We start from the raw sequence: 26,445 nt of genomic DNA, 5'->3' as shown, positions 1-26,445 counted from the left end.
GAGGTCACCGAGGTTCACCTGCAGAGGAACAGAGAGGATTATGGGTTTCTTCACTCTTTTCCTGTTGCAGTGCACATGTCAGCGGGATTCTGGGAGTTAAACATTTACATTGAGGTTCACGTCTTTTTTCCCTCAAACTATAAACTGTAACCTTTGGTTACTGTTGTTGAACTGAAGGTGAAAAATGCAGATGTTGAACAAACTATGAAGGTTTTTCAACCAGTTTTTCATTTGGTTGAGAAAAAGTATTGATTAGTTTGATGACGTCTTCATTCTTATTTATTTGTTTAGTGTCATGTACATCATAGATAGATAGAGATACTTTATTAATCATTCATATCAATCATGTTATTGTTGACACACTGAAGGTGAAAGTTTCTCTTCAGTGTTTTTCTGATTAACCAGCTGTGTCAGCTGGGACGTCACAGACTGTCACCTAACTGTTTATATCTGCTCATTTACATATATCCGGTAAGATGGCGGCTGACCTGGCGGTCGTGGCGAGCCGACACCAGCCACAGGCCTTTCTTCTTCTTATCCTTCAAGAAAAGATTTTTAGTGACAGCTCCTTTCACTTCCTGCAGGTGAGGCATCATCTCCTCCACGGTGAACACCTGTGTGTGTGTGGGGGGGGGGAGGGGGGGTTAGAAAAACTCTATGAACCATACTTTTTAAATTCTAATAAAAATGTATAAGGAACCAGTTTGTTAAAATCTTAAATAATAAATATAAGAACTTGGCTCATTAACCTCTGATCTATGAATGAATGGTGAAACTACAGCACCTGTGTGTGTGTGTGTGTGTGTGTGTGTGTGTGTGTGTGTGTGTGTGTGTGTGTGTGTGTTGGGGGGGGGCCTGAAAGACTCTACACGATGCTGATTGTTATAAGTTATCTGTTGCCGCCCCCTGCAGGTGACTGCAGGTTGCTGCAGCAAACACGTGTCAAACAAGTTATAGAATCACTCACCGGACACGCAACAGAAAACAAAAAGTACAAGCTTTGTATTTCATAATGACGCCTTTGGTAAAGTTACAGGTAGTGCAGCTCCCAGTTTCTTCAGCAGGACTGTTGTTAATTCAGCCTATTAACAATCTGATGTCGCAGAGAAGACACACGTCTTCCCAAAGCGGAAACTACACATTACTCATTGTGTTGGATAACGCCGAATAAAAACATGAATCATTCTAATTTAAGCAGTGTCTCTAAGTATGTTTCAGGGCGTTTATGCAATTTACAGGAATCAAGGAAACTTTAAAGTGTGTGGAGTTCTAATGCGATTCAGTCCTAATTAGACAGACACTCCAGCACTGTGGTCCTCTCCTAACCCTAACCCTGCTACAGTTAGTCGTGTCATTTTGTTTTCAGACGCGTGGACCGTGTTTCAGTCTCAGTCTTACCGGCGGATGCTCCACGCAGCTCGTCTGGATGTTTAAAGCATCCAGATATTTCTCCAGCTCCGGCCGCAGATTCTCTGACATCTTCCGTGAACACGGTTTAAAACCCAGGCACAGAAACAGAGGAGGACTGAGAGTCACCCATAGACTGTATAAGACAGTGTCTTCCGCTGTCGCTGTTAGATCACCGGAAGTTTTGACCGGAAGTACTAGCCCACACGCTCAAGTTCCAACGTCAGCGATCCCCATATTGTGCAAGGAGCGAATTGAGAAGGAGTGGTCTAAACTTCCCAGCAGGTGTCGCTGTAGTTGTTCAGTGACTATGTCATATTATAACTGCTCCACTAGATGGTGCTGTGTTAAAACTAGACGCGGACTCAGCCCCACCTGCTCTAACCGGAGCTCAGCGATTGGCTGTTCATGCAGGTGTAGGCTGAACAATGATTACATCAGAGTAATAAATCAGAATCAGAATCAGCTTTATTCGCCAGGTACACATACAAGGAATGTATATGTACTAATATAAAATATTCAGTGACGTGCAGATGAAACATGAAATGGTACCGGTCCAGTAGTGAGTAGTGCAAAAAAAAAATAAAACAGAATAAATATAAAAGTAAAATAAGACAAAATAAAATAAAATAAAATATGCAAGTTGACTGTTAACTATATATCATGTTACTATATATACATACTATATATATATACTATATATATATATATAATATAAAGAAGCTTCACCGAAATAAATGAACTTAAATCAATAAAACAGGTTTTCACTGCGTCTGCGCAGCTTTTAACCGACGAGGAAGAGACTCACAAACGTACCGTAATTATTTTTACTCTGTTCATTTATTTGTTCTTTTTTTTTGTTTGTTTGTTTTTTAAGAATGTGTCCGCCGGGCGGGGTTTTCCTCCTTCCACCAATCAGCGCTCCGTATTTGCCACGTGGCACCGGAATTCCCCTCGAGCTCCGGGGGTTTCCGCTCTGACTGACAGGCTCTGGTCACCATGACAACAGAGTTTAGCTGCGTCAGGCGCGTACAGGACAACGGAGAAACGACTTCCGGTTTAGAGAAGTACCCGTAAAAATAAAAGCTTTTGTTAAGTGACACAAAATGAAACTTTTAAATAGACACTTGAAGCTTATTCTGACAAAAACACAAAGACAGAAAACGTACGTCGACGCCGTTTCCGTTTCACGCTGTTGATAGGAGCACAGCACGTTTTGCGTTTAATGACCTAAAATAACAACAACAACAATTAATAGTAGAAATAATAAAAATAAAAATAATACAACAGGGCCCTCTGGCCCTAATAATAAAGTAAGAGCAGAGGTTCTTAAGCGTTTACGTATTTTATTTTGAAAAGCATAGACAGGAAGACGCTTCAGGTGTGTTGCGGCTGATTTGTGGTTCAGTTCAGTTTGGATTTGTGTTTTTCGCGGAGGTGGACGAGCAGACAGAGAGCAGCTGTACTCAGGTAAAACTCACTTAAATTCAGCCTCAGGTTTTTTATTTGTGCTTCGCTGAGACTCAGGCTCAGACTCGGGCTCAGACTCAGGCTCAGACTCAGGTTTAAGGATCAGAGTGAAATATGAATTAAAATCTGCATTTTTGAGGCTAAAAACAACCAAACTTGACCTTAGACAGAGAAAAACAGCAGTTATAGCTGGATTTCAAATTGATGGAAATCTGCTGTCAGATCAGATTGAGGTGTTAAACTCAAAGACTGAAACATGAAGAGTTCAGATGAGCAGAGGATTGTTTGGATTTATAGAATAGAATAGAATAGAATAGAATGCCTTTTATTGTCATTATACATCTTTTACATGTACAACGAGATGAAAAGCATCCCTTTCAGTGCAACGTGTATAAATATACAACATAGAATATAATAAAATTAAATTAAATTAAACAAATTTAAAAAAATAAATAAATTAAAGCTTCGTTGGTGTTTAATCTGAACAGGTGTGTGCTTTTACAGGTGAAATGATGCAGAAAGTAAAATAAACAGCTTTAATGTGGAGGAAAGTGTGTGTCGCTGCTGCTGCTGTTTGATCAGATTGTGTAACTGAGAGGAAAATTACAGATCAGGAAACTGGGATTCTGAGTTTGTGTAATCAACGGTTGCTCTGACTTTATTTATGATTCTGTGTTAATAGAACTTTCTGGGTATTTTATCGTGTGTTTGATTCTCTGTGCCGCTCTCTGTTGTTTTCCTGTCTGGTTTTCTGGTTTGTTGAAGCGTGGTTTGGTTAATCCAGGTTTAAGTGTTGATTTGTTGATCCGAGATGAATTTAGTTTGGATGACTGCGTTTTTATTGTAAAACCTGATTAGAACTCGTATTGATTGTCTGATCATATGATTGTAAACTTGATTGACATGTCAGTGCCGCCACGTTTTGCCTGCAGCTGGATAAAAACATTAACCTGAGGGTTATTTTCACTATCGATTCCTCGGAACATCATTTTCTCAACTAATGGTCGCAGCTCATAAAGCAAACACAAGACTCAAACCAGAGATGAGAATGTTTGCAGCAAAGCTCAGTCCTAACTCACACCGTGTGGATCCTAACTCAAGGTCCACAGCCTTTTCCCCAGAGCTTTCGACCGTATGATCGTAAACTGCCACCAGACCAGTGCTGCAACACGGAGGACGGAGGACCCAACAAGTCCCTGACAAGTCTGTGATCAGTGAGATAATGTATGTCCAAATGATGTCCTGGTGGGTCTGAGCCGGTGGGTCTGTCCCGGTGGGTCCGGTTGCTAAGCAGCCTTCACTGTTGGTCTGTGGAAGTATGATGGACGTTTTACAGAGTAAATGATCGCCTAACTGTAAAAAACACATTGCACTGGCTCAGATAAGCAGCAGCTGCAGCTGGAGGTCCAGCTACCTGTGAATAAGCTGCACTTTAAGCTGACGGACAGCAGAAACTTTGCCCAGCAGTTTCCCTCTGCTTCCAGTGTTTGGCTAAAACATGTCACAGAGGTGAAACTGAAATCCATCTGAAATAACTGATTCTGGGGGAGACAGAAAAATGTCGGACTGCTCCTTCGACAGTTTGTAGTTTGTTCAGTCTGGATGGAAATCGAGGATTGTCCCCAGATTACCACGGAGCAGCAGCGGGACGACACGAGGAGTGGAAATTCCCACTGATGTATTTAGAAATGACTCCATCACACACACAAACACTGAGCTGTGACTGGTGATTAACTGTTGATTTGGCGTCTGCAGGAAAATCCCTGAAGGAGGAAGAACAGATCAGCCTCGTGCTGCAAGAAGCTGAGCCTTCATCAGCCTCATCCTCTCTACCTTCCTCTTCATCAGCGTGTCTGCTGCGTCATGGCCGGGGGTCTCAGGTACGTTTGGTTTGGGCCGTAAACGAGGAGAGGAACTAACTGAAACGCGCCAGAGAGTTGGTTTCCTGACGTTTGTTGTGAGGTGAAGGTTTTTCCGGTTTGTGCTGATGGGAGCAAATCTCTGCAGCCACGGTCCGGAGCCTGGTGCAGCGACTGAAACCGGAAGCGAGTTTTCCACCTCCCGAAACGAATCTTCAGGTTAAACTGTGAAACTGATGAACAGTCAGAGCGTCACTGAAGTCAGACTCAGCTGGTCACCGAGGCCTCCCGAGAGAGGTGGCTGCAGCAACCCCACCTCCAGGTGGCTCAGGTGTGTCTGTCAGGCCACACCCCCTTCTCCTGGCCCCCGTCACCTACAGCTGGCTCAGTGTGCTGCTGCCTCTGAGCTGCCGGTGCAGTTTGCTGTGTAAATATACTGTGAAGGATCAGACAGCAGCAGCATCTCTGCAGAGCATAGGGAGCACAGTCTTAGATGTCCGCATATTTTTGGCCATGTAGTGAAATCGTGAACAGTGGCGTTTCTGACCCAGACCCGGACCCAGACCCGGACCCAGACCCGGACCCGGACCCAGACCCGGACCCGGACCTCAGTGTTTATAAGGAGGAGTTCGAAGTGAATTTAATCTCAGTCTGTTCTTCAACTGAAACATGATGTCTGAGACCAAAATGAGTTTTAATGAACGAACTCGACGATCGACTCGTGAGGTCTTTGCATCTGAGGCGGCGCGTCGCGTCTCCACGGTGGCTTCAGTTGTTAGTGAGTCAGTGAGTTAGTTAGTTAGTTAGTTAGTTAGTTAGTTAGTTAGTTAGATAGAGATACTTAATTAATCCCCGTGGGAAATTCGTTTGTAGCAGCAGTCACAAGGAGACAATAAATACATTCTATAAAGGAAAAATACATTTGTAAAAGAAATACAATATATACAGGAGGGGGTCTTATATACACATACACACACACACACACACACACACACACATAGCAGCAGACAATTGCACATATATAAATATATATATATATATATATATATATATATATATATATATATATATATATATATACACACACACATATATACACACATACATATATATATACATATACAATACATATATAACATATATATACAGTTAATGTAACTGAGATTTATAGTGCACCCTAGATGATGCGTTAGTCCAGGTTTGTGAGCACAGACACAGATGTGTTTTAGTGTCTGATGGCAGGAATGACTTCCTGTACCGTTCCTTAGAGCAGCGTGGTAGCAGAAGTCTGTCGCTGAAGCTGCTTCCCAGATTGTTCACAGTTTCATGGAGTGGGTGGGAGGGACTGTCCATGATTGTCCTCAGCTTTGACAGCATTCTGTCCCTCGCCACCTCCTCCAGGTTGGCAAGTTTAAAGACAACAACAGACTCCGCTGTTTTAATGAGTTTATCCAGTCTGTTGGCATCCTTTGCTTTAATGCCAGCACCCCAGCACACCACAGCAAAGAAGATGGTGCTCGCCATTACAGACTGGTAGAACATGTGGAGCATCCTGCTGCAAACACTGAAGGACCTGAGTCTCCTCAGGAAGTAAAGTCTAGTTAGTTAGTTAGTTAGTTAGTTAGTTGTTTGATTATCAGAGCAGTTACGGCAGCAGGTGCTTTGTGTCGCTGGTTCGATGGTTCAGATGTTTCACTTTGATTCAGGACGTTTTACTCACAGTTTCTTTTCATTATCGATTCATCTGATTAATCTGAGTAGTGTTTTGACCCTTTGGCGTAAAACAATTATTCACCTTACAAAATTGTTGCAGATTAATTTTCTGTGGAATAATTAATCATAATTAATCGACTAATTGTTTTCAGTGCTGTAACTAAGTATTTTTACAGTAACTGATTTTGCAGTTTAATCTGAGCACAGTTTAGTATAAAGTAAATACACTCCGTTACTTTCTACCACTGCTTTTGTGGTCAGTGCAGGTGACAGGTCAGGTGACAGTCCTCCATCAGCGCTGATAGGTCATCACCTGAAACTGCGTCCTGTTGCCTTGACAACCAGCAGACGTTAACTCATAATCAGATAAACTTTATTAATCCCCGTAGGGAAATTCTTTGGTTACTTGCAAACTCCCAACTGAAAATGAAGAAAAGAAGAAAATTGCGTGTTCACAAGAGAAAAATGTTTCTAAAATAAATAAGATTAATGAAGTGAAACAAAAAATAAAAAGTATAGTATAGTGAAGAAATAGTAGAAATATTGCAATACCCCCCTTACAGTTTACATATACTCCAATATCAAACAGAACAATATAATACAAATAATATACAAATATATAAATAATGTAAAAATAGAAAAACATAAAGACATCTTAGTATTTGCAGACATGTACCTGAGGTTTAAGAATGAATGAAAGAATGAAACTCAAGTTTATTTCTGACGCAGGCTGAAGAAACAAAACAGAGAAACAGGAACACGTTTGTGCTTGTTCATGGAAAAGAGTCAGAACAGAGAGAAGCAGATGAATTTAGAGCAGGAGCCGGATTTAAAACCTGCCGGGTCCCAGACTCAGGTCCTGGCACAGGTGAGTCCTGTAGCCAAAGACTGTGCTCAAGTAAAAGCTCTGTTAGGTGGTAGAAGGTGCTCAGCTCAGAGTTAGAGGACAGAAGTGTCGTCAGAAAAAAGGGAAGACGACTTGTTTTACTCGATGTGGAAATGATGGACATGATCTGAACCACAGACAGCAAAGAGGTGAATGTCCACCTGTGTTTGTCTTCACACCAATAAGGAAAAATATTTTCCAGTCTCTGCCTGTTGCCTTCTCAGTCAGTCAGTCAATCAAACTTTATTTGTGCAGCATCTTTCATTCAGGTCAGTTCAGAGTGCTTTGCAGACGGAGCTGCACAGACCAGACAGCAGAGAGAAGTAAAAGTAAAAATAAAGAGTCTAAACATGTCTGTCCCTCTTCCCATCACAGACGGCCACAGATCAGGTGTGAGTCCCCACGTCCAGGTGTCTCTGCCTGGAAACAGACAGATGATGAAAAGATTTTATTGATTTATTAGTTCAGTTTAGAAAATGTTTTCTGGAGCCAAGGGTGACAAACCAAAACCCAGAAATACTCAGCTTACAAAGAATTTCAGTTATGATTTGTGATTTTTTTTCAGTGATATTTCTGACATTAACCTGTCCCAGGTGCTTTGGGTGAGTTTGAGAAAAGGTTCATCGACATGTGGTCGACCTGTTTCAGAGAAACAGTAGCATGAAATCACCTCAGTGGATTCCTGCAGAGGTCAGGAGTCACTCAGAAATACCCCCGGCACAAACTTCCCCTTGGGTTTTCTCTCGTGTGCTCATACTGTACCGGCTGGCAGTTTATGTTAATGGCGGCCGTCTCTGCTGTCGTGATTGGCTGTGGTCCTCTGGGGGCTGTCCCAGCATGGGGGGGATGTGGTTGAAGTCTGGAGAACGATTCAGATCAGACTTGAGTCAGACTCTGCTCTGAGGCGGGTTTTTTGTGATGTTGTAGAGCTGCAGAGTGACAGGAAATCAAACTCACGAACCAAAAAACACCAAAAAGACAGAAAAGTGAGCAGAGAAGAAAAAAAAGAGAAGCTGGAAGTCTGAATATGAAACATCAGGTCAGTGTGCGTCTGTGTTTTCTGGTTGTTTCCTACTGAAGCTGTTTCTAGGTAATTCATTTGTTCAGTTAAACAGTTTGATACTTGGTCTGTAAAGATGTCAGGCATAATCCCAGATGTCTGTCCACATGCTCAGACCATGGAAAACAACAGCTTAACTTAGCATAAGCAGACGACACACAGATTTCTACGAGAGTGTCACTGGGTGAGAGGAGTTTGTACGTCCCGGACAGAGCCGGAACATTCTGCAGTTAAACAGAGATAAAGTTGAAATCATTGCTTTTAAAAGTCAGAGCTCAGCTTCAGTCGGAGCTACGAGCTAAATCACAAATCTGTAGCAAGACAGTCACAAAATCAGCTGATGGACTCAGAAAGAAAACACTGGAGGACATTCAGCACGTGCAGACGAAATTTAGTGTCGTGGAGAAATTACAGAAGTGATTACATCTTTAATCAAGCTAAAAACCTACAGCCATTCTCTGTGAGGCTGCACTTAGACAGGAGCTAAATGCTAACATGCTAACAACATAACTGTCTGTCAAATTCAAAGGTGCTGTATGCATATATATATATATACTGATTATATATTAACAGTATATTGTTTGTGTGTGTGTGTGTGTGTCTGGCATGTTAATATTGATTTTTCTGAAAGATTTGCTCTTGTTCTGTGTTCGTCTTGGGGTTCTGCCCCCCCCACCCCCCCATCCTCCCGTCTGGTTCTTGGAACAAACCAGTTCCTGGTTCCCTTCATCGGAATCTGGTTTCTCAGCCTGTATTATTATCAGCAGCAGCGGTGACATCATCATGTGTAACCACGCCCCCCTCCAGTGCTGATCTGGAATTCTGGGGGTTTTCCTCAGCTCGGCCACTTCCAGGAAGTGACTGAAAACAGAGTGAGGGGAGGGGGGTAGAACAACACAGACACGCAGTGAGAGAGAGAGAGAGAGAGAGCGAGAGAGAGAGAGAGAGAGAGAGAGAGAGAGAGAGCGACGGCTAAAGAGCAGAGAAGAAGAAGCAGCAGCGTCAGTTTGTTCGACATGTGAAAGTGAAACTGCTGCAGGTTTTTGTTGATTTGTTGTTTCCTGGTTCTTTTGTTGGTGCTCGTGTTGGGACAGACGAAGGTTTACAGAGACTCAGGTCAGAGAGGGAACCACACACACACACACACACACCTGTGTAGTGTGTGTAACTAACTCAGGTTTAAATCCTCTTGCTGATCTGTTTCTTTGTTGTTTGTTCTGCAGGATGAGTGAAGCTCACTTCCTCTACGCCGCCGACCATGACGTGAGTCCTTCTCTCCTTTTCTGTTTCATCGTTCATGCTGACAGTTTCTCAGAGCTGAAACTCGTCTGATTGGACGAACAAAACAAGTCTTTCACTGAATAAGACTCGCTTAGATTTTCTTAAACTTAGACTTTTTTTTAAATGGTCAAAATATTCAGTGTATGGCGAATGTGATGTCTGAATGTTTCCTGGCAGCAGTGTTGTTGTAGTTGTTATTGTTGTTGTTGATGTAGTGTGACAGAGGCCATCTGTACCTGTGAAATCAGAGATAAAGTTTTTGAAACCACAAACACAAGGAGCCGTACAGAGCTGACAAACAGAAACATCTGTTTAACGAGTTAATGCATCACGTTCATTCATTCATTCGTCAGCGTGTTCACTGAACTTTAGTCATAGTTGTATTTTTAATCCACTTTCATCAGAAGAGTCTACAGGTGTCATTTCTTCAACATGATGCAAACAGCAGAGAAAAATTCCAGCTGTGATGCTGCAGAGCAGAAATGATTTGCATGTGGAACTTCTGTGTCGTTTCCTGCTTTGAGTCTGAGCTCACATCATCTTTCCTCTGAAGCTTGTTTTATTTCAGAGTGAATGAAGGTGGAACAGATCAGACACACAAAAGTACAAACGCAAAAAGAGAATGATACAAAGAAGGTGAACCTGAGCTAATGGTAGCTGAGCCAACGTTAGCGGAGCCAACGTTAGCTGAACTAACGTTAGCTGAGCCAACGTTAGCTGAGCCAACGTTAGCTGAACTAACGTTAGCTGAGCCAACGTTAGCTGAGCTAATGTTAGCTGAGCTAATGTTAACTCAGCCAACGTTAGCTGAGCTAATGTTAGCTGAACTAATGTTAGCTGAGCTAACCTTTAGTTTGTATGAAAACAGTGAGAAACGTCCTCAGCCCAAAAAGCCACAGATTCGGTCTCAGGTGTGAGAACAGCAGCTCAGCTTTACGTTATATTTTGTTTTTGTTTTTTTACTGAAGAAATGATTCATATAATCATGTAATTGATCAATCACCTAATCATTTGGTACCTGACAGCAGAGATGTGTCACTGTGTACTGATAGCTGAAAATCATTCACCAGAACAAACTGTGTTTAGCCCCTGAAATGACAAGGTTTCTTTCCTTTTCTCTTCCTTTCATCCTTCATGACTTTGACAGCTTCACAGAAACAATAGAAAGTTGTTGAAAATTGATTGATGGATTGAATTAAAGATCTGAAGGTACATTCACAAACTGACAGATGTTCTGTTGCCTCTAAAAGTTGAAAATATCTTTTGTTTTTCAGCTGGGGCTGAATTTCATGCCGTATGAGTACATTGCTCCTCCGGTGGAGATAAAGACTGAACCCTACATACCTGAGACAGGTACGCAATCAAATCAAAATGTAGTAGTCCAGCCTGTAGTCTGTCTGTGTACGCATCAGTTTTCTAGAACCTCCTGTTTGACCTCTTCTCCCCAGAGCCTCTGGCTAGAACATCAGGACCTACAGTTTATAGAAATTAATCCGAGGAACAGTTCTTGAATCTTGGTGTGAACTTTTAACCTTTCTCAGCACCATCACCATGTGAGAGCACCTGAGCTCCACGTCTGTCTGCTGAAGTCAGTTTTTCTGTAGAAGTCCTTGCTCATAAATAGAACAAGCAGTAAGACATTTGAGCAAGACCTACAGTCTCTAGAACCTTCTGTTTCAGACATTGGAACAGATGGAACTAGTGCCCAGATCTTTCTAGAAAACCCTCTAAGACTCACCATCGAGTCAGACATTTCAGAACCTTTTACTAGAACTGGGAAAATGAAACCTACAATTTCTAGAACATCTTAGTACTTGCAAATTCTTATGAGGTTCCTGCAGTATCCTCTTGTTTGTACAATAAGAACTCGTCTGTCCACCTGGGAGTTAGAGCTACACTTTCTAGAACTTACTCACAGGGAAACCACCTCCTTCCACCTTCTACTAAGTGTAAAAAGTCCTGCTGCTGATGAAATCGTGAAAGTTGATGGTGAAATTCAGAAACTGTTTTTTGTAACCACTGAACAAAAAGCAGAAAAGTTGTGCAGGTCATTAACTCAGTCTGTTTGTTTCAGCTCATGGTCCTTACATCCAGATCATAGAAGAGCCCAAACAGGTGAGGCACACCTAATCGTTGCAGCTCAATATAATGATGCATGTGCAGTGTATTTGTAACATATACATACAATACAATAAAACTACTGTAATGTGTTTATAATAGAAATCAAAGGAAAGATGTGCAGTATATTAAAGCACAAAAACAACAGTAAAGTAGGAAAATAGAATCATAATATGCAATATCATATAATATGTAAATATAGAAATGAATATGTAACATCATGCAGGTGTATTGCTGTAACATGCAGGTTATAATGTGTGAGACTAAAGGGATCCAGTGACAGACTGAAGAGCAAACACAACAACAAACGGCCTGTTTAGCTAAAGCTGTCACTTCCTTTAATCCAGGGTTTTCCCAACAGTCATATAACAACATGGGACTGAGCTGATGAGCACAAACAGGCAGGAAGTCAGGGAGTTTCTGCTGCTAAAGGTCATGTGACTGCAGCGACAGACGCTGAGTCTTCTGACTGTCTGTTTTCAGATCAGTCAGTTCTGGTATGAAGAGAAAAAAGAACCAGTTTTACACAGCGATGAATATTTATGATTAATTTATTTATGGAAACGGAGAAAAGAAGCAAATCGTCACCTCAGAGAAGCTGCAACCAGCTTTCAACTGATAAAGGACTTTTATCAGAATCTGAATTAATCAACGAACAAGATTTCGACCAGATTCATTTTCTGTGAATCGACTAAATGATTAATCAACTAATTGAATAATCGACTAATTGAATAATCGACTAATCGCAGCTCTAAATTCGGTTGGTTTCTGGGTCACGGTCCCCAGCTAGAGACAGAAAGGAGACAGGTGTAAACAGGAGCTGCCAACTTTATCAGAGAAGTTTATTTCCATAAATAAATGTAAAATGATAAATCTGACCTCGTCTCAGCGCTGAGAAACACACACCGTCGAAATGTGTGTTAAATGTGTGTGTGTCTCGTGTGTTACCAGAGGGGCTTTCGTTTCCGGTATGAGTGCGAGGGTCCGTCCCATGGCGGGCTTCCAGGGGCCTCAAGCGAGAAGAACAGAAGAACCTACCCAACCGTGAAGGTGGGTAACAGCAACCACACTGAAACACATGTTAAACACACACATGTCAGAAACACCCGCTGCACACACAGCAGCCACAGGTGTTCTTATTAAAGGGACACGCCACCTCAGCTCGTGGGAGAAATCACACGTGAGCGATAATACACTTTATTAAAGAAGAGCTTTTCAAAGCACTGAGACACTTCACACAACAAAGAACTGACACACAACATCAAAGGAAAGGAAATTCATGAACGCAGCACATCATCCAGTGAGGTACTGAGCATGTGCAGCGTTTTAACCCTGCTGACCAGCTCCGTCATTAGCTGGCTTCATTTTACCGATCAATGATTTTATGATGGCTGTGAAACGTCAAAGTGTCTCTGGCAGTAACGAACGCACAGAGAAGTGTCACCTCTCTGCAGCTTTTCAGCCTCTTTTACCTCCTAGTTTTGGATTTATGGCACATTTCCTGTCTAGTTCAGTCTCAATGTTTTCAAAATAAAAGCTGTAAACAGCTTCTGTCCTCGACCTGCTGAGCAGCACACAGCAGACAGACTCAGTCCGAGCAGCTGCTGAACATGGTGCAGCATTTAGCAGCTGAAGAGACAGATACTTCCCTCAGGAGCTGGTGGAGACCAAACACTGAGCTAAAAGAGAGGGATGCTGGACTGAGAGTCCTCAGGTGGACTCAGAGACCACTCCAGATGAAGGATCACAGTGATCTGTGGAGATAAACAGCTGTTTGATCAGATGTTTGATCAGATGTTTGCCATAACTACATGTGTTTTAGCTTGTTCCGTAGCTCCAAGGTCAGAAATGAATCACTGCAGCTTTACAGTCAGTTCTTCATCAGTTATAGTTAATGTTATAACATCGATGATGAGTTACGACTAATTAAGACTTGAGTCGTTTGGGAAACACAGATGAGATTTGAATGTTTCCTGTGTGTGTGTGTGTCTCAGATTAATAACTACGTGGGTCACGCCCGGGTGGAGGTCCAGCTGGTGACCCACACCGACCCTCCTCGTGTCCACGCTCACAGTCTGGTGGGACGTCACTGCACCGATAAGGGCACCTGCACGCTCGACGTTGGCCCCAACGACCTCACCGCCTCGTCAGTATCCAATCACATCACAGCATCTTCACCTTAAACTGAAACATGAAACAGCTGCAGCAGCAGAATCCCCAGAAGCTCCCGAACGTTTTTATTCCTCGTCTCATGATGATTCTGACGAACAGTAATTTCTGCGGCAGAAAAAGTCCAAAGAGGAAGTCAGAGTTTTCTGTTCAAATTCAGGTTACAAGTGCAGGAAATGTCTTTTACTGGCGGCGAAATATATTTATATTTATAACCAGTGACTGGTTTCCATGATAGCTGTATATTAGTTATTATTATTTGTTATTATAAATAAAAAAGAAAATTGCCAAAATAACAACCATAATTCTAATAATCAAACACCTGTGGAAGCTTATGAGATTAAACGTTGACTGATGATGTCACTTCCTGTAGGTTCAGTAACCTGGGGATCCTCCATGTGACCAAGAAAGGTGTCGTTGAGATTTTGTACAAGAGGCTGAAAGATGAGAGGAAGAGACAGAAAGGACCACACAGCACCCTGACAGGTAAGGACACCTGAGCCCCCACACACCGTCACCTGACGGGTACAAACACCTGAGCCTCCACACACCGTCACCTGACGGGTACAAACACCTGAGCCTCCACACACCGTCACCTGACGGGTACAAACACCTGAGCCTCCACACACCGTCACCTGACGGTTACAAACACCTGAGCCTCCACACACCGTCACCTGACGGGTACAAACACCTGAGCCTCCACACACCTGCTGTATTTGTGGAGTCATAATAAACCCTGAAAAGCTGAAGCCTGAAAAGCTGCATCAGTACAGACAGACAGACAGTTGAAGGATGAGGCCTCAGGTGTGTCTGATGTTTGCCACCTGTCTTCCTGTAGAAGTGGAGGAAAGCACCTGTATGAAGGAGGCCAAGGAGCTGGGGAAGGTGATGGACCTGAACATCGTCAGGTTAAAGTTCACCGCCTACCTGCAGGACAGTAACGGAGGATTCACCAGAGCGCTGAAACCTGTCGTCTCCAACCCCATCTATGACAGCAGTGAGTCCAACGTCCAGGGGCTGCGCTGGCGTTAGTGTGGGGGGTGGGCTTGTCTGGGGGGGGGGGGGGGGGGGGGGGGGGGCTGCAAAGAGAATTTTCTAAATGCAACACAAACGAAGGTCATTCACCTCCACTGAACATTTTTATTGGATTTTGTTGATTTAATTTGTGTGGACAGAGACATTTGAAGACGTCCCCTTCAGCCTCAGGACATTACAGCCATTTGTCTCTGTTTCACTGTCTCTTCTGTGATTTTTGCTCCAGTGCAAAACATCTGCTGTAGCACAGGAACAGGAGCAGGAACCGAACGAGGACTCAGACTCTGCTGTGAATAATCCGCTCTGTTGCTGTTTCTCCTGCAGAGTCTCCAAACGCCTCCAACCTGAAGATTTCCCGGATGGATAAGACGTGCGGCACGGTGATCGGAGGAGACGAGATCTTCCTGCTCTGTGACAAAGTCCAGAAAGGTGAAAACGCCGGAACCTAAAGCACATGAACGTGAACGCTTCGCTATCTGAAACGTGTTCTGAGGAGAACGCTGAAACAAACAAGCTGATGACAGAAAGGTCACGAAAGGTCAAAGCAATACCACGTAAAACCAAAGGTGATGCAGGACGTCTGCCTCGCTCAAGTTCAGACTGCCCACAACTCAGTCTGTACTCAGACTGAGCCAAGTATGAGGCTGTGCCCCCACCTGATCTCACCTGATCTCACCTGATCTCACCTGATCCCACCTGATCCCACCTGATCTCACCTGATCTCACCTGATCCCACCTGATCTCACCTGATCTCACCTGATCGTGGTCTGAGCACTAACGTGATAAAGTTGATTCTTTGGTTTCCTGGGTTTGTTTTCATAATGTTTTAGTTTTATAGTTTTTCTGTCTCTGAAAAGTCCCATCATGCTTTGTGCTGCACCTTACAGATGACATCGAGATCCGTTTTTATGAGGAAGACGAAGATGGAGGCTGGGAGGCGTTCGGTGACTTCTCACCTACCGACGTCCACAAACAGGTACAGAGTCTGCGTGTTACCACGCACACACGCGCACACGCACATGCACACACACGTGCACACGCACACACTGTCTGTCAGTGACAGCAAGGAAACACTGAGTGTTTTCAAACCACAACAAACAAAAGAAACAAAATGGGCAGAAAAACAGCAGCTCCTGTTCATCTGAGCTCAGCGGGGGAATTCCTTCAAACTGCACGCACACACGCACACACACACACACACACACGCACGCACGCACACACGCACACACACACACACACGCACACACGTGCACACGCGCACACACGCACACACACGCACACACGCACACACGCACACACGCACACACACGCACACACGCACACACGTGCACACGCACACACGCGCACACACGCGCACACGCGCACCCACACACACACACACACACACACACGCGCACACACACACACACACACACACACACACGCGCGCGCACACACACACACACACACACACACACACGCACGCACACACGCACACACACGCACACACGCACACACGTGCACACGCGCACACGCGCACACACACGCACACACGCGCACACGCGCACCCACACACACACACACGCACACACGCACGCACGCACACACACACACACACACACACACACACACGCGCACACACACACACACACACACACACACACGCGCGCGCACACACACACACACACACACACACACACTGCCATGCTTATGGGCGTCTCACAGATAAACACGTCTGACACGTCAAACATTTATTTTCACACACTGAAAAACTGTCTGCAGAGCTAAATGCCTGATTGAGATATTTGGTTTGGGATCAGCTCAAACATGTGGAGGCTGGAACTGAGAACATGAGTCAGAAATTACCCCACACATGTAACTTTTAGCTCTGAGAGAACGAAAATCAAACATGAAACAAACAGAATCCTCTCACACCGTCCTCACCTTCCTCCAGGTTAAAGTCCATCCTGTCTGTCTGTCTGTCTGTCTGTGCTGCTCACTGACTGTTCAGAGTGTTGTTTGTCACAGTGTCTCAGTCACACTGACGTACAGAGTGTGTGTCCTCGTCTCTGTCTCCTCAGTACGCCATCGTGTTCAGAACGCCGCCGTATCACAGCACGGAGATCGAGCGGCCCGTCACCGTCTTCCTGCAGCTGAAGAGGAAGAAGGCAGGCGACAGCAGCGACCCTAAACAGTTCACCTACATACCACAGGTCCAAGGTGAGCGTCCACAGCGGGGACACATCGCAGCATTAACAGAACGTACGGAACACACACACTTACTGCCTGTAAATCGCCCCCAGGGAAGACTGACAGGAAGATGTTTGTTTTTGGGTTGAAGGTCACAGATTTGGGGTTTCCCTCAGTGGAAAAGGTTGGCACGCATCTAGTTTCAGTCCTCGCTCACATGTTCAGTCTGCAGCAAAATCATGTCAGTGAAAAAAGGAGGCAATTTTGGGCGAAGACATCAACATGTTTTCGTCTCTCGAACCGGCGTCTGTCTTCCCACTTTTAAATTTCCTTCACAGAAAATTTTTTTCTTTTCTCTGCTCCTCCGCTCTGCAGACAAAGAGGAGGTGCTGAGGAAGAAGCAGAAGCCGCTGCCTCACTATGAACCCTGGAGAGGAGGAGGAGGACGAGGCGGAGGAGCCGGAGGTTTCGGGGGTGGAGGAGCTGGAGGAGGAGCTGCTGGAGGAGGAGCTGCTGGAGGAGGAGCTGGAGGAGGAGCTGGAGGAGGAGGTAAGGATCATAGATGTCTCTGTTCAGTCAGTGGGTCAGAGTAACTAAGTACATTCACTCCTTTAACAGCACGCTCATCTGACTGTTACTTTTCACAATAAGAGTTTATAATTTATAAAATACAGGTAAATATCAAAGCAGCATTTCCAAACTTTTCTGACTCGTTTAAAAAATCAATTCATTTCAATAACTGTTCAAATGATCAATATTTTAAAATCTGATTAAAGAAAACTGAAAACAGTGAATCAGAGTTCACTACAGGAAGTACTTTTACTGTGATACTTCCTGTACATTTAGCTGAAAACACCACTGTACTTACGTACGTAGGATTTTGACTTGTGGGTATTTTCATCGTGTTGTGCGGACGCGTTGTGTAGTTTGTGTGATGATTCCAGAGTTTTGAACGTCTCAGCTCAGACTGATCCTTCAGCTTCCTGGACCCTGCAGCTGGTTGTTCCCTCTGTCCAGTGTCCATTCAGACTGGGAGAACTGGGAGTTGACTGCGGACTCTGTTTCCCTCTGCAGGATTCCAGTTCAACCAGCAGATGAACGGAGCAGGAGGAGGAACAGGAGGAGTTTACTTTACCGGAGGTTTCACAGGCTTCAGCGGCGGGGGAGCGACTCAGATGCCAGGCTCCACCCCTCAGACAGCTGTTACCCAGCAACAAGCTGATGGACAGACTGGAGGACAGACTACACAGACTGAACAGACTGAACAGAATGGACAGAATGAAGGACAGAACAGACAGACTGGACAGACTGGGTCACCACTACAGCAGCAGCTGTTTCAGATCGGTAAGAGACCGCAGGAGGAGACGGCTCTGCTAACAGGAGCAGGACACTGTGCGCTCAGGGTTTGACCCTTGTCCGTCTGTGTTGTGTTTCCAGCTGCAGCCCTTCACAGCAGACCGTCTCAGAGCGCCAGGCAGACCACTGCTGCCCTGCTGCAGTACTGCAGCACCGGGGACGCCCGGGTCCTTCTGGCCATCCAGAGGCACCTCTGTGGCGTCCAGGACAGGAACGGAGACACGTGAGTCTGGATGTCTTTTATGTTAGATGAGCAAAGGGTTAGCTGTTAGCCGTTTGAGTTTGATCGTCTGTGTCGTGGTTTGATTTGGCTCTTTCCTTCCCACAGTCCTTTGCACCTGGCCATCATCCACCAGCAGACGGCTGTGATCCAGCAGCTGATCCACACTCTGCTCAGCAGTCAGCAGCAAAACATCCTCAACATGGCAAACCGCCTCCAGCAGGTACATCAGTCCTCCCAGGCCTGGAGCACATAGCACCGAGTCACACAGGGACAGGGACAGAGGGACAGGGACAGAGGGACAGTCCACATTATGCTGTGTGAACCTGCAGTGAATCAGGTGTCTCTAAACGTCCACCAAACCAACTGTCTCACCTGACTGATAACTCCTCCCCCTCCTCTGGTCACTGCAGACTCCTCTCCACCTGGCAGTGATCACCCGGCAGGTGAAGGTAGTGGAAGTGTTGCTGAGGGCAGGGGCCGACCCCAGCCTGGTGGACAAAGACGGACGCAGCCCCCTCCACCTGGCAGCGCTGGCCGGAGATTACAACACACTGCGCACGCTGCTGGCTCACCTGGGAGAACGCCACGCCCACCTGGTCAACACCCCTGACTTCCACGGTGAGAGGACTCTGAGGTCGTGTCACTGACCTGTGAGGACAGAGTGAGACATGAGCTGATCGCTGTCCTCATTTGACAGGACATTGGACAGACAGTTCATTTACATATGAGGAACTTTTTCCTGTTGCTGGTTCCTTAAATCACTTTATGATCGAAACCTGAAAATGTTTGATACGATTTTTCGATTCGCGGCTGGAGAATGTAAGATGGCCGCCAGCGGCAGTCAGTCGCTGACGATCGCGAGGCAGAAACTAAAGTGTTACCTGTGCTTCCGTCTCTGTCAGGTCTTCACCCTCTCCACCTGGCGGTGAGGAGGGACGGTGAGCGCTGCCTCCGCCTGCTGGTGGAGAGCGGAGCCAAGATCAACGCGCTCGAGCTGAAGAGCGGAAACACCGCCCTCCACCTGGCCATCAAAGAAAACCTGTTCAAGGTGGCGTGCATGCTCATCACAGAGGTACGACGCCCGGCAGCTTCTCCGGTCTTTACTCTGCTTCACGCACACACACACACACACACACACACTGTCTCACACACACACACACACGTCGGTAACATCCGTCTCTCTCTCGTGTTCGCAGCTGAAGTCGGACGTTAACGCCTGCACCTTCGGAGGAAACACGCCGCTCCACCTGGCAGCCAGTCTGGGCTCCCCGACCCTCTGCGCCATGCTCATCGCTGCAGGTGAGACGCTCAGGTTCACACTAACTGAGGGAGAACACACACACCTGAACAGGTGATTGAACAAAGACTGTTTTTCAGGTGCTGACAAGAACGTGGAGAACGACGAGCCGCTGTTCTTCAGCGACTCCAGTGAGGAGGAAAAAGACGAAGAAGAACCGATGGCAGAGCAGGTCAGAGAGCCGGAGGCCGCCACCTCACAGCCAATCAACCCTCGCAAGAGACCTGCGGGACACACCCCCCTGGACCTGACCAAGTGCACCAAGGTAACGAGCTTTACCTTCAAAATAAAGCTGACCTTGTCTCCTCACCTCCTCTCCCCTCATCTCCTAGTCTCCTCACCTTCTTGTCTCCTCACCTTCTCGTCTCCTCTCCTTCTTGTCTCCTCTCGCCTGCTTGACTCCTCACCTCCTCTCCTCGTCTCCTCAGGTGAGGAACCTGCTAACCTCCAAACAGAGTCCGAAGTCGAGTCGTAAAAGGATCAAACCGAGCAGCAGTGAAGAGGTGGAGGCTTCGGGTCTGGACGAGGAGACGCTGTCCCGACTAGTGGAGGTGCTGAGCATCGGAGACGTTCCCTGGAAGAAACTGGCGGAGAAGCTGGGGATGATGACGCTGACTCACCTGTACCAGGACAGTCCTACGCCCTGCCGCCACCTGCTGCAGCACTACAAGGTAAAATCACAGCTCACGGCCACAGAGAGGCTGAGGTAAGCAGCAGCTGATGCTCTGGACCAATCAGCTGTGATTAGCAGGACAAACCTTAACGTTCAGCTGAAGCACATGAACCAGTCAAACCAGTTTCCTCGGTGTTAGCTCAGGTTTTACCTGCAGCTGCTGTGGGCTTCTGGGAAATGGTGTTTATTCTAAACATGTCAGTTACATCCGTGTCCCTGATGACCTGTGTCTGTCTGCGTCCAGCTGGGGGGGGGTCCCGTCGAAGGTCTGGTCGAAGCTCTTCAGTCTCTGGGTCTGTCCGAAGGCGTCCGGCTGCTGAGGAACACCACGCTACGAGACGACAAACACAGCACAGGTGACACGAAAACGCACAAACCATCGTCACAAGGAGCAGAAAGGATTCGCCCACAACTCAAGTCATGCTCACCTTGTTTATATTTCCTGTCCAATCAGACACCACGGTCGACAGCGGCTTTGGCAGCCAGCCAATGGAAGAAGAGGAACCGTCCGCAGCCAATCAGTGATGAGCAGGAAATGGAACGGGAGGCGGGAGCAGCTTCGTTAACATCATCTCATCCTGAACCAGGACTCTGCAGAGCTGGACTTTAATGTGCAGACTGAAACCACGCCGACATGCTAACGATGCTAACGTGGGAGAGCTCGCAGCTTTTCAACAGTTACCGAAAACATGAGTTTTAAAAATGAATTGAAGTGCGTTTTAAATAAAAAGTCAAATAACAGGTTCAAATGAATTATTTGAGCACAGGATGTAACATAGGTATCAAAGGTTTTTGTCCGTTTTTCCATTTTTAGCTTCTTTCCATTTTTCATTAATTTATATTTTGTTCTTCTTGTAATTATTTCAGTTTAATTCTGTGCGTTGTTTAATGACAGTCTGGAGTCCTCAAGTTTCACTGAACGACACCTTGAAAGTCCTTAAATTTTCCTCCCAGGACAGACTTTCACCTGAACTATTTCCTGTTGAGTGTTTGGAGGGTGAACATTAGCCGTAAACCTGTGTTGTGTTCAGAGTGTGTGTCGTGTGTTACCTTGTTAACTTGACAACCGAGAAGCTGCGACCCGAAGAGCTGATCTGCTTTTTCACCTCGATGGAAAATGGAATTTCCAATTTCCTGTTCGCTCTGGAACGCAGCGCGTCTCACCTGTTACAGCCCGAGCAGTGAGGTCATCAGAGGTTACTCACCTGGTTCTCTGTCCTTCAGTGTGTGACACCTCTTCAGCTTTCATTCAGTGACATCAGACATTGTATGGAAGCTGATTCATGCCAGAAAAACAAATGTTAATGTTAAATGTGATGAATGACAAATAAAGAATAACTCTGTAAGTAAAACTATGACGTGTTAATTTATATCGTGATGAATAAACGATGATACATTTAATATTCAAGTCAAAACCACAACACGTCAAAGTTTTGACTTGGTGATTATTAATTATTCATTACAAATTACTCTTAAGTTTTACTGAAAAAGTCAAAACTGTCCTTTAACTAAAAATGATTAAAACGACAAAAAATACTTTAGATGAAAACGACGAGATTCTGTGTTCGAGTTCTGACTGAAGTAAAAATGAGGCAATTTTTTATTTGACGTCTAAATTTTGACTTTTTAAAATCAAAATTATGAGATTAAAGTCAAAAATGACAAATCAAACTTTTGAGAAACTAAATCATGACAATAACTTGTTTAGGTAAAATTATGACTTAGTCAAATTTCAGTCACATCAAGAGTCACGTCAGTCAAAATTACAAAAAATTATTCAAAATCAATGTTTTTGTTTTTGTCACTGATAAGATTTGTTGTCAAACATTTTTACTTTAAGAGATTCTAGATTAAAATCTAAAATTGTTGGTTAACTCAAAATGATTAAACACCAGGTCAAATTTTACATTTAAAACAGATTTTGTCAAAATTATGAATCGTTTTACTTTAAAAGTCTAAATTTGAGATTTATGTAAAACCGAAACATTACGTCTTAAAATTCACGTCAGAATTTTGAAAATGATAAAAATGGTTAAAATTAAGATTTTAAGCCAAACTTAATAAATACGTTTTTTGACAGTCTAATAAAATCAAAACTCATGATTTACAAAGTCAGACTCATGAGACAAACATAAAATCAAATCTAAAACAGTTAAAAGAGAAATTAAACTCTAAAAACCGTAAAAGTCAGAATTGAGATTAAAATGACGACATTTTAATCTGAACCCTGACGACCTGAAGTTAAAGCTGCTGAATAAACACAGATGCTGCTGTTTCTGAAGCTCTGAATAAAGACGACGCTCAGACCTCAGGCTCAGTTTTCAGAGAGTTTTAATTTTGCCTCTAAGCCTTCAAAACAATACAAACATGTCTGTGTTTCACTACGACCAAAACCTCACAGGACGTGGACGGTATGTACAGCTACCGATCGGCGAGCTGGCAGCAAACAATCAGGCCACAGCCAAGCCAAACAAAAAAAAAGGAAAAGTTCACAGAAAGTCGTTGATCGGGAAACGACGACGACCAGAATAAATAAACCTGTCGATTCAACATCTGCTTCCACTGGAAAATATCGAAACAAAGCGCCCTAAATCGCAGCGAGCGCTAGCTAGGCCTTCAGCCCAACTACAATATGGCTTCTCAATGTGAACTTGTACATTTATTTACAAGGTTTGGACACAGACGAAGAGCTGAAAGCTGAAAGTGTGACTGACACACTCGTCCTATGCTGCTTCACACTGCACAGTGCGGAAAATACACTGAAAATACACAAGTGTTACTGGATATCTGAGGGTAAATACGACCCAGCGGGGGTCAAACAGCACAGCGGGGACATGAATCTGGACCCTGCTGTCTGTCAACGTCTCTGCAGCAGCTGGTGGACTGATTCAACTCCTCCTGCATCTGTCAGCATGTTCGTGTTTATGATGTGGATGAAGAAAAAAGGCTGATGGACGGATTTTGGGACACACGAGCGGAGACGTCCTCTCTGCTCTTCAGTCCTGCAGCTGGACAATCGTCACTGTGGTCGCACCAACCACAGAGGTCTTTAAAAAGGTGTGGTCATCATTTCAAAGGTACTCACAGAATCACTGACTCTCAGGGACACACTGAAGCCAATGAAACCGGAGGTCGTCACGATCAGAAAGAGACGTGAGGACAGTCAGTCCAGTTTGGACCAAATCTGAGGATAATAAAAACTGACGAACTGAATTCGCAGCTCCGCCACAACTCAGGCTCAAAGGTCATCCAGTGGCCTGAAGCTGAGATGATGAGAAAGGTTCAGATTTATACAAACGTCCTCCGACATCCAGGAGCAACAACCCGGAGACGCCACGTCAGCTGGTGACTGATTCCCCAAAGTACAGGGGAAACTGAACGCCACTGTCAACAGCTTCACTTTTCCCTAAGATTACCGTCCAATCAGACATTTCAATTCTTCCACCTGGTCTTCGACTCCATCAGCACCTATTAGTGTTTGGACATTTCCTGAGTCCTCTGTGGTGTTTTTTAGTGTCTTTACAGCCTGCTGAGCCACTTAAGAACAGAGGGGAGACGATCAGTCGCAGGTCCAGATACGAACTGAGAAATGTCTCACTTTCCTCTGTCTGTCCCTCTGAGAGCTCGGTGCTTCCTGTTCTACAGACACTGACTGTAAAGGCTCATTTCCACCGAGAGTCCGAGGAGGTTTTCACAGCAGCGACACGAGCATCTGATTTCTGTCTGGAAGATCCCACCGCTCACAGGAAAACGGCCATCAACCAGAAATCAGCTGCACTGAAGCCGAAGGCTCAGAAAGACTTGTCCTCTGTCCTGACAGCATTCTGGTCTTCACACAGACCAGGTCTTCAAGTTTCCCTCAGAGTTTTCAGATAGTCTGGTGACGGGATCAGATTACGCAGATTCCAGCATTTTGTTTCTGATCACAAACCAGTAAAACTAACAGAAATCTGAAGAGTCTCATTTCAAACTCGATGCTAGAACTTCAGCAAAGAGCAGATGTGTGTGAAGACTTTCACTTTAATAACAGTTCTGTTTGTGAGGATGGAGAATTTGTCTGATAAAATATATTCAGGCAAAATACACAATGTTTTTAAACAGTGAAACCACAGACTCTTCAGAGTCCTGAAGGACCAGCAACAAACAGCTCGTCTCTGCTGCCACCTGGTGTCTGTTTCCTGTCACTACATTTGTTTTCTAAATGTATAAATGTGTTTGGTCTCCAGGGAACGTGGCGTTCCTTCTGTTACGTGACGCCGGTGCAGGACTCACATCCCTCTGTGTGATTATTCAAGCTATTCTGAAAACTGACGAATCATTTTAACGTGAAAATGCCAAATCTGATGCTTTCAGGTTCTCATCTGGGAGAATTCAACTCTTAATATTTTTGACTGCTGGTCAAACCACGTTGTCTTATTTCCATTAAAGACAAACTGACCTGTGAGTCCACTCTGTCTCTGTCCTGCAGCTCAACTGTTCACTCTCTGGGGACCCCCAGTGGCAGCAGGAAGTAGCTGCATGTTGACGTGTGGTGTGTGGTAGTGCAGATGATCGGGACTCTTTAAGATTCAGTCACTTTTCATCATCTTTAAAAAGCAAAGCTTCGTTTTCTTCACTTTAACAAGACAAACGAAGTGACGAGTGTCGGTTTGTTTCACTGGAGATCGAGAACAAGAGGAGGGAAAAAGTTTCTGACGTTTGTTTCTCCACGTTAACAAACAGGTGATTCAGCTTACAGCTTCTGAACTCTGGTCTCCAGCAGGACAAACTGTCTCTGAGTCTTCATACACCTGTGTCCCAGAGACCTGAACCCACCATTCACCTGCTCATTTCTGCAGGAGACATGGACTCTAAGAGGAAACAGTTGATATGTCTCACCCTGCTCACGTGGATCAGGAGGAACGTGACGACACAGTGGACGGATTCAAACACAAACTCAGAGAGAAAATCTGGGAAAGTTCATTAGTGAAAAAACTACTGAGCGAGAACCAAACCGGTTTCAGCTGGTTCAGCTTCAGGGACTGATACAGAGCTGCAGCCATCGGTCGGTTCATCAGTCGAGCCATCACAAACTCATCAGCACCTTCTGATGATCAAATCATTTTTAGTCTTTTTTTAAGCAGAAATGTCAAATATGTTTTTAATTCTGTTCACTAATAAATGAACATGCTGTTTAAAAAAAGTGTTTTTGTTTTTCTCTGATGTTTTTCATATTAATGTTTATTTATTTTCTATTTTGCCTTTTATGCTTCATGCTTTCCAGCTGCTGGTTTGGTGTAATGTCAGCTGCTTCCTACTTTACTGAGTGAAATAAAAACGGCTCCATCAGCAGACTGATGAAAGTCTGAGTCAGGTTTGTTGGTTGTTGTCGCTCAGTCACTGATGATCCTCCGAACACACACAACACAGCTCCGAGAGGAAAACAACACAAAGGAAACAGAGTGCAGAGACTGTGATCAGCCTCCATCCAGCAGGTGCACTTTGTGTTCACACTCCTGGAAATACAGTACGACTGTGTACTCACTGTACTTTCCTCTGGTTAACACACGCACGCACGCACGCACACACACGCACGCACGCACGCACGCACGCACGCACACACGCACACGCACGCACGCACACACACACACGCACGCACACACACACGGACGCACGCACGGACGCACACACACGCACGCACGCACGGACGCACACACACGCACGCACGCACACACGCACGCACGCACGCA

The 26,445-nt window shown here is 44.9% G+C and overlaps 2 protein-coding genes and 1 long non-coding RNA gene across 6 annotated transcripts in view; 1 reads left to right on the top strand and 2 right to left on the bottom strand.

Annotated features, from left to right (window-relative positions):
* LOC121189310 (prolyl-tRNA synthetase associated domain-containing protein 1-like) overlaps positions 1–1,635 on the bottom strand; it is a 2,383-nt gene extending 748 nt beyond the window's left edge. The window contains exons 1-3 of the mRNA XM_041049267.1: positions 1,399–1,635; positions 489–614; positions 1–18 (exon numbers count right to left, since the gene is read on the bottom strand). The exon at positions 1–18 is cut by the window's left edge and continues 72 nt beyond it. Of these exons, the coding sequence (XP_040905201.1) occupies positions 1–18; positions 489–614; positions 1,399–1,479 (225 nt within the window). The 5' untranslated portion in view covers positions 1,480–1,635. The remainder of the gene's footprint in view (positions 19–488; positions 615–1,398) is intronic.
* A 1,190-nt stretch (positions 1,636–2,825) lies between these two features.
* Positions 2,826–22,068, top strand: nfkb2 (nuclear factor of kappa light polypeptide gene enhancer in B-cells 2 (p49/p100)). Of its 4 annotated transcripts, none has more exons than XM_041049263.1 (23): positions 2,826–2,877; positions 4,633–4,757; positions 9,619–9,658; positions 10,951–11,029; positions 11,751–11,791; positions 12,746–12,844; positions 13,789–13,940; positions 14,337–14,449; positions 14,802–14,960; positions 15,323–15,427; positions 15,886–15,974; positions 17,059–17,197; positions 17,543–17,673; positions 18,238–18,511; positions 18,605–18,746; positions 18,852–18,966; positions 19,157–19,364; positions 19,649–19,818; positions 19,943–20,045; positions 20,124–20,308; positions 20,472–20,714; positions 20,961–21,072; positions 21,171–22,068. In XM_041049263.1, the coding sequence occupies exons 2-23, from the start codon at positions 4,741–4,743 to the stop codon at positions 21,239–21,241; spliced, it is 2,787 nt and encodes a 928-aa protein (XP_040905197.1). In that variant the 5' UTR covers positions 2,826–2,877; positions 4,633–4,740; the 3' UTR covers positions 21,242–22,068. The 4 variants fall into 4 exon arrangements, with proteins under 4 accessions (XP_040905197.1, XP_040905193.1, XP_040905195.1 ...); XM_041049259.1 differs by having other exon boundaries at positions 17,543–17,716; positions 18,242–18,511; XM_041049261.1 differs by lacking the exons at positions 2,826–2,877; positions 4,633–4,757 and adding an exon at positions 8,241–8,374 and having other exon boundaries at positions 17,543–17,716; positions 18,242–18,511.
* On the bottom strand, positions 17,566–19,752 carry LOC121189312. The gene is made up of 4 exons (XR_005894866.1): positions 19,628–19,752; positions 19,119–19,394; positions 18,036–18,986; positions 17,566–17,704 (listed from the first exon to the last, which is right to left on the bottom strand). It is a non-coding gene; the product is annotated as an uncharacterized LOC121189312 (long non-coding RNA).
* Positions 22,069–26,445: the final 4,377 nt, after the last annotated feature.

This window comes from Toxotes jaculatrix, chromosome 11, assembly GCF_017976425.1.
Source record: "Toxotes jaculatrix isolate fToxJac2 chromosome 11, fToxJac2.pri, whole genome shotgun sequence".
In the NCBI taxonomy this organism is placed as follows: Eukaryota; Metazoa; Chordata; class Actinopteri; family Toxotidae; genus Toxotes; species Toxotes jaculatrix.
The sequence above is the reverse complement of the archived record's forward strand: the minus strand, read 5'-3'. Positions and strand labels throughout refer to the sequence as shown.

Excerpts from the sequence above, each read along its gene's own strand:
- nfkb2 (XM_041049259.1), top strand. Across the intron at positions 12,845-13,788 it reads GAACCTACCCAACCGTGAAG|ATTAATAACTACGTGGGTCA; the intron begins GTGGGTAACAGC and ends TGTGTGTCTCAG. Across the intron at positions 14,961-15,322 it reads CAACCCCATCTATGACAGCA|AGTCTCCAAACGCCTCCAAC; the intron begins GTGAGTCCAACG and ends TTTCTCCTGCAG.